This window comes from Poromitra crassiceps, assembly GCF_964638095.1.
Source record: "Poromitra crassiceps genome assembly, chromosome: 18".
In the NCBI taxonomy this organism is placed as follows: Eukaryota; Metazoa; Chordata; class Actinopteri; order Beryciformes; family Melamphaidae; genus Poromitra; species Poromitra crassiceps.
Genome location: NC_139636.1, coordinates 2,761,785 through 2,770,321, shown reverse-complemented (window position 1 = coordinate 2,770,321; position 8,537 = coordinate 2,761,785). Strand labels below are relative to the sequence as shown.

Genomic DNA, 8,537 nt, shown 5'->3' with positions numbered 1-8,537 from the left:
CTTTTAGTGTACGGTCGCCACAGCCAGAGGTCGCTGTTGCTGTATTTGAGAGAGAGAGAGAGAGAGACACACACACACACACACAGAGCCAGAGTTGAGATTTAACAACACTTAAAAAAAATCTGTTTTACAAATCCAACTGCACAGTTAGTTTCTCAATTTTCACAAACATGACGATCAACTTAAACCAACAAAATAACAGAACACACACACACACACACACACACATCAGCTCAGCTCAGCTCAGCCTCCGCTCCCAATACTAGCACACCTTCATCAATAGAACACACCACTCCTCTATAACCCCAGACACTGATGAAATCATTATTGCTTTATAATAATTAAAATCTATTTTCAATCTGGCCTTTATCTTAATGAACAGACATACAACACCATGCTCCATGGATTATACCTTGTTCCTACATACACCAGCATTTTTGCTCTACCTAAAACAGTTATAAAGCTGACATTTACTTTTCTTTAGAAAAAAACGAATCCTGGTTGCTGCTCCACCCTCTGCCGATCTGGCCGATCTGGGGAGAGCCGAAACTGGCTTCTTGCTTCCTCCAAGACATGGGCAGTTAGCCAGCCGCTTCTTTTCACCTGACAGGGAAGCTTCACCGGTAGGACATAGCACGTGGGAGGATCACGCTATTCGAACGAGTTCCCCTCCCTCCGAACAGGCACCCCTAAAGACCAGAGGAGGCACCACATCAGCAATCAGGATATTGCATGTTTTTGGTGTGGGGTTCCTATATGAAGGAAACCCCCAGGGGGCACGGGGAGAACATGCAAACTCCACACAGAAAGGCCCTTTTTGACGACCCCACCCGGGCGGTGGGCACTCGAGGACATGCGGACGGGCACGCATTCCTTCAGCGCTCACAGTGTCCCAGGTGGGAATCGAACCCAGGACCTTCTAGCTGCTGAAGAGTATTTCTAGCAGGAGGAACAGCAGCACCAGCCTAGAACACTCCATGACACAGTGTACGACTGTTCCCCTCTGTGCACAATAAGGACAGCCATAAGTAACATTGGGGTTTATCATGGAAATAAAAGCGTTAACAGCCATATTCCATGTAAAACCCTCCACTGCATATCACCAGCCTTTTTGATTAACAGTGCTTACAATGCTCTCCACTCTGGTTTCACATCATCATAAAAAAGAATGAATTCCAGGCCTGGTACATTGTGTAACTTGTATTTATTGCGTATTGTAGTTAATATATTTGTGCACTGCATTGAGTAAAAACATTACAATTATCCTACAGTTACTATATTAAAGATATAACTTCTAAGCCTAATTCTGAGGAAAGTAGACAACAGAAATATGGTCTATCTGTCCTTTCATTATCCCATACAAAGATGCTTATACAATTTCACTCATATTTCAAGTAGGCTAAACTCACCAATTATTGACTGACCCAAGGTTGGAACTACACTGACCAAACCACATTTTGAGAAGAGCCATGAAAATTAAAGCACCATAGTGGTTTCTTGAATGGAAGTACACTAAAATATTCTTGACGATGTAATCAATGCTTAATGCTTGAATGAGTCTGACTCATTTTGTGCATCTATAAGCCACTTTCCTCATGCAGTGGAAAATATCTGGATTTGACAGCATATAATCATTTCCTCGCAGAGTGAAAACATAAAACATAAGGCATAGATGTCCAAAATCTCTTATAAATGCAGATCTGCAGGCTGCATATCACTTCAAAGTGATAGAGATACAATCTATTAGTCAACAACATTCCTCCCCTTTGGAGAACGACTCGTACGACCGCTCTGGACCATAATCAGAAAATTGGTAAATGCGATGAATTCTCATTGCACGTGCAAGTGATTTAAGAAAGAACGAGCTATGAATGCGCTAAGCAAAATGGAGAAGGGCCTCTTTTCTTTGCCGGGAGCCTCCAAAACACTAAAACTACCACTGTGTGTTTTAAGAAAGAAAAACAAACCTGTCAAATGGGTGGCCATCTGCACCTTGTTATTAGAGAAGATTTGACCATTCATTTGGGAAACCTGGTTCTCTGAGGAGCTGGAGCAGTGCACACACCCAAGGGCCACATGTCAAGAATGGGAGGTGATATGAGGCTGAGGAAAAAGTGGTCTGGTAAATAAGCAGCTGTATTTCTGCACACTGCCACACCCCACAGAGAGGGAGCACATAATTACAGCAGTGCGGGACTGTGTCAACCACTTGAAGGGCAAAGAGGGGGCCGCTGCTACTAAATGTGAGCGGACTGGAGCTTTAAGAAGAGGGGTGTGGCTGGGAGGAGCAGACACAGACCCCTGCCTGGGTCGTCTGTCATTAATACAGACATGAGACTGAGAGCAGTGCCTGCCCAAAAGACACATTCAGCTGATTGGCTGAAGGTCCCATGGGCCTGTGACATTTAAGATTTTTGCCTTTCAATGTTCAACAGGGTCTGCTTTGATTCTCAAATCGCAATTATTCCTTGTAGACTAACTTCTGTGTGATGATGGTTAACCAGAGGTGCCCAGTGGGGGGTCCGGGGGTCCGGGGCCCTTAAAATAGTAGGGTTCCGCAGTAAAAGAAAGATTCAATTTGGATAGAATTTCACTACAGAGAATGCATAATAACGATGACTTCTTGGAGTAGCTACAAGCTTCACTCTCCATCGTTTTCTCCCTAGCCATTACAAAAACAGGCATATGGGCTACACTTTCTTACATTACATTACATTACATTACATTATGTCATTTGGCAGACGCTTTTATCCAAAGCGACTTACAATAACACATTTTTGTCAGCAATAGAGAAATCAACTATCACTTTCTTCTGCTTCAATCCTTTTTTTTTATGTATATAAAAGAGAGTAAGTAGTGTTCTGCGGTGACGTCATCACTGATGATGTCATAGACATTGTGGGAGCACAGAGTTGTGGACCAAGGCAGCTCAGCAGGCAAAGTACTAAACAAAATTGAGAAGGGAGCTCCTTGAATTTTACAAAAGTAGTATTTAATCCCGAAGTAATATATTCGTGTACACAGCAGTGTTACAGACAGAATATATCTTCAAAAATCTTTGAAGATATATTCTGTCTGTAACACTGCTGTGTACACGAATATATTACTTCGGGATTAAATACTACTTTTGTAAAATTCAAGGAGCTCCCTTCTCAATTTTGTCATAGACATTGTGACATCATTGTCGATGACATCATCAGTGACATGCAATTGTGACATCACTGATGATGTCATCAGTGAGTGATGTCATCAATGATGCAAAGTTGTGCAAATGTGCGCTGCGCATGCCAATAGAGCAGGCGAGGCCACGCAGCAGCCGAGCTGCGTATGCGATCGGAATAGAGTGCGCGTAGCGTGCGAGTCTGCGAGATGCCTATAGTCATTTCAAAGATTCAAGATTCATAGTGAGTCAATGCAGAGCCACATTGCTCAGGGGGTATCAGGGGGTGGAGGGGGTGTCAAATTCCTTATTTTGGGCGGCTTTCGGGTCTCATTGAAGAGGCGGATAGCAGTTGGGTAGAAGCTGTCCCTGTGATGGAAAGTCCTGGTACTGCATGGGGGAGGAGCCTGAAGAGTTTATGTCCTGGAGGTAACAACTCTTCTCAGAGGAGTAAAGGAGTATGTTTTACACTGGGTCTACCAGCCTGGGATGCTTTGACTGTTGGTATTTTGCCAAACCATTTCACTCTAGGCCTAAATAAGCAAAATTGCTTTATCTGGGAATTGAAATAAAGATGAGACTCCAGGTTGACCCGTGTGTTTGCATAACCTGGTACTACTATTTTGCATAAATCAAACTCCATCACGTATTGCAGATGTTACAATACTGCAGTCTACATTTGCTGTTGTTGACAGACAGGCCTACTCAATTATTAGATGACAAAAAAATAACCCTAAAAAAAGACAGCATTGGACCATCCAAATATGTGGCCCGATTCACTTTTCCAAACTTAAAATGTAGACTATTCTATTTAGCCTACCCAATTTGAACCTGAAATGAACAGATGCACTGATTTACTGTGCTAACCCATATTTAGGCCTAGATCTCCACATGCTTTCAAGCAGGCAGATGCCATTGGTTTGTGAGTCATGTAGCCCCGCCCCTTTAACGAGCAGCGAGCGGTCTGCTCTGAGGGTCGAAGTGATGCAGCAGTTCAGTCAGTCAGTCAGTCAGTCAGCGTGTGTGTGTGGGTGGGTGTGTGTGTGTGGGTGAAGAGCAGCGCGGCAGCCAGGCTGCTCCCTGAAATGAGCAGAAAAGCAAACTAGTGTTTTTAGAGTTACAGGCTGGACAGAAATAACGTGCTTTAGACGAGGAGCGGCTTTTGCAACAACATGCACCGAATAGGAAGGACCGGAGATGCGAGTTTAATTGAGATGAGCCCAGCAGAGTCTTTCACTGGTGAGTAGGCAAGCTGCCCACAGCCTGTGGACAGAAACATTTCCCTTCACTAACCTGTCACTTTGTTGAGTGTTATTGAGTTAGTTAATTGGTAACAACACTACAATAAGGTAGGCCTACATTAAAATTTAATGTAGGCCTACATTACAATTTAATGTAGGCCTACCTTATTGTAGTGTTCATTCAATAGTAATCATTTAATGATTAGGCTACTGTGCTAATAATTTAATGATTGCTTAATTGAAAACAAATTAACCATTACCATTTAATTTAAAGGAACACTCTGCCCATTTTCAACCAGCATTGTATCATTAGAACATCAGTAGTATATCAGAAAACTGTAAACGGTTTTCAAGTCTGTCATTTAATTTGACAGTTATTGAGTGTTAAAGTGTGGACCAGTGACATCACTGGTCCACACACTAACTCAAATCAATAACTCATTAACTCAAATCAACTCTCAATAACTGTCAAACTATTCATCATTCATCTAGTTTGACAGTTATTGAGAGTTGATTTGAGTTAATGAGTTATTAATTTGAGTTAGTGTGGACCAGTGATGTCACTGGTCCACACTTTAACACTCAATAACTGTCAAATTAAATGACAGACTTCAAAACAGTTTACAGTTTTCTGATATACTACTGATGTTCTAATGATACAATGCTGGTTGAAAATGGGCGGAGTGTTCCTTTAAGGCTGTAGATCAATTAAGATGACATTGAACTTGCTATGTCCCAAAATTGACATAGCCTATCATCACTTCTGATTCTGATTCTGATTCTGATCACACCTGGGAAGAACTAAGTTAGGCTAGGCTAATAGTAGGCCTACTAGCCTACAATACATTTAAGTAACGTTTATACAAATATCACAGTAAAACTAGATCAAGATGACACATTTTCTAACCTCTATAACCCATTCCTGCTTCAGCAAAGTGTTGAGCACATTTGGAACTTAGCTTGCTGCTTGACATGTCTTGTTGGCATTCCTTCCCAGGGCAGCTGGTATTATATTTGTAGACTAAGTTACTGTGCTAATAACATCACAGTGGTTACTTCCCCACCTTCCCTTTCACACGAGGACGTTTTTCTTTTGCTAAACTCTTTTTAAAAAGGTATTCACACGTTTCCCCTTATAGCTTCACAATTCTGGGTTTATTTTCAAGGTAGATGACCTAGCCAGTCTCAGTCACATGTCTATAAAGCACCCGACAGCTGGCCTGGCTCACTGGAAAAACTCTGTCACTTACTGTAGCCGACAGGCAGCCTCTCTCTGCACTGTCACCAAAACCCTCTGTGAATTAAAACCCTCTGCTTTGGGCCAGTTGTAACGTCTAGAAAAGGAGGCAGTGTTTTCAGCCATTTATGGTGTTGTTGAATGGAAGGTGAATCAGCCTTTTCCTCTCCTCCTACTAATCGACTTAAAGTGTACTGTTTCATCTGTAGATGAGAATCACATTGTTGTACCATACTGTCATACTGTCCGAGACTCAAGTGGGAATATCATGATTCACGAACAAGGTTACTGTGTGTGTGTGTGTGTGTGTGTGTGTGTGTGTGTGTGTGTGTGTGTGTGTGTGTGTGTGTGTGTGTGTGTGTGTGTGTGTGTGTGTGTGTGTGTGTGTGTGTGTGTGTGTGTGTGTGCAGATTGAGATAATGGTTAAATCAGTGCTTCCACGCAATGAATTAAAAGTCCAAATCTAGATGATCTTTGAGTGGGATTGCTGGTGGAAAACAGCCTCCTCTAAACTCTCTCATCCTACCATAACTCAGAATATACAGTAGCATTACGTATGTTTTGCTCCTGATTCAAACAATACCAGCAACTTTGATTTCCATCTTCTAAAGATGTTTGTTTGTTTGTTTGTTTGTTTGTTTGTTTGATGTTTATTTGTATAGGGACAGATACATAAACTTAGAGTATTTGCAGGAAACAGTCTTATGTCATATATCATAACATTTCTAGCCTAAGCTAATTTGCAATGTTTGTCCCTAGATGTTATAGGGTAAATATTAAGTAAGGGATAATGGATAGTGAGCCGGTGATTACTGGCGAAATAATGACCGACAGGTGATATTGATCATTCACCTGAAGGTCATTATTTCCAGTAATCACCGGCTCACTATCCATTATCCCGCTTAGAACACGGCCTACAACTAAATCATTCAATAATCTGACAAAAATAATTATTCAAATAGATTTTTTAATAGCGTTTTCAACGACAAAGCAGTTTCATTCATAATTGGCACACAAGACACCACAGCTGCAACTGTAGCCTGTACTACGAAGCTAGTTTAATGCCTTATCCGAGTAAGTTTGAGTTTAAACCTGGTTTAGCCGTACTACAAAGCAAGTTAACTTTCAATCACCATGGCAACTGACGCTGCAAAGCTAACCTGGTCGCGACCAGGTTAGCTTCAGAGGATAAGATCAAAATCCATGAGAGACCCATATAATATCGGCTCTCTGGAGTCACTCACCATTCATAAGATCGCCATATGAAAAATAGATTGCAGTCAACTGAGAATAGAACAAGCAAAACATTCGTGGCTCTGTAGGCTACATAATTAAATTAAGTCTACTTACCACTTTATGTCTTAACAGCTCAACGATGCGTGGAGAAATATGATCACTATTAATCACCGCGGCGCATATCATGAACGGACCCTCAAATGGAGTGAGGGTGATATTCTCCTACATGCCAGAAAAGCCTATACATATAATATAAATATGGGATAGCCCCAATACTAAATATGCAGGCTATTCTTGCATCTTTCAGCTGGAACTGTGTCCTGTAGGCTGTATGCCAATATATGAGCAAAAATAGGCTAGTTTTTATCAATGATAACTATGCCCGCATCGTCTCAATTCAGTTCAGCAGTTTTCTCTTTTATAGGAGGCTATTAGGCTTTATACTAGGCTATTTTATATATGAATTATTCGATCAGTGCAACCACACACATGAGTGATAGAGATCATTATTCATTGAGCATGCGTTTCTAAATCTATGGTCTAAATAGGCTTACAGATTGTGGAAATGTATAGACTGAGATTACACATTTACATTTGTTGCTGCTGTATCAATGCAGCTGTATCAGACAGAAATCGCTGATCAAAGTAAATCAAATGACTGATGTGAATACAAGCTGCTGCTTTAGACAGCCCTTCAGCAGACTATCCAATGCGGATTTTCATTCTGACATTAAATCGCGGATACATTAAATATCCGCTAAAACTCTGATCATGCACTGCGCTTTCATGGAACGAGGAAATGGGTGTGGAAATGGGTGTGGGCGTGGATCAACTCAGCTGTTCATAATGTGATTGGCTAGCGCACCTCTTTCGCGTGGACGCGCGCCTGTGCACGAGCGAAAAACGTGCGCGTGCACAGGCAGATCCCAGCTTCAGTTATCGACTAGAAAACCAGCGTCGTAGTATCCTTAAACTAGATAGCTTTGATCCTGTTCAGTCAAACCAGATCAAAGGGACTTATCGCGGATCTGTTAAACTAGCTTCGTAGTACAGGCCCCTGGTTGGCCTAATTAGTAGTGTCTGCTGACAAAAGGCTCTTATCAACTGATTAATCCAGGTGTGGCAGAGCAGCGGTCGGTTGTCGAGAAATAATGACCGGTGAATCTTGTTGATTGACCAATCAGAATCGAGTATTCAAGAGAGCCGTGTTCTAAACACAGATATACAATAAAATATACAGTAAACAACAAGGATGGAGCGCACACACAAAAGATAATCGACATAAAACGGCGAGTTTACCCACACTCACCCACACTGCTCTCCCACTTAGACCTACACACTCAGATACCCACAGACCTACATACTCAGATACCCACAGACACTCAGATACCCACAGACCTACATACTCAGATACCCACAGACACTCAGATACCCACAGACCTACATACTCAGATACCCACAGACACTCAGATACCCACAGACCTACATACTCAGATACCCACAGACCTACATACTCAAATACCCACAGACATTCAGATACCCACAGACCTACATACTCAGATACCCACAGACCTACATACTCAGATACCCACAGACCTACACACTCAGATACCCACAGAACTACATACTCAGATACCCACAGACCTACATACTCAGACACCCA

The 8,537-nt window shown here is 41.9% G+C and overlaps 1 protein-coding gene across 1 annotated transcript in view; it reads left to right on the top strand.

Moving 5' to 3' along the window:
• Positions 1 to 4,214: 4,214 nt before the first annotated feature.
• Positions 4,215 to 8,537, top strand: part of ano5a (anoctamin 5a) — a 41,610-nt gene continuing 37,287 nt past the window's right edge. The window contains exon 1 of the mRNA XM_083654577.1: positions 4,215 to 4,399. Coding sequence (XP_083510703.1) covers positions 4,333 to 4,399 — 67 coding nt within the window. The 5' untranslated portion in view covers positions 4,215 to 4,332. The remainder of the gene's footprint in view (positions 4,400 to 8,537) is intronic.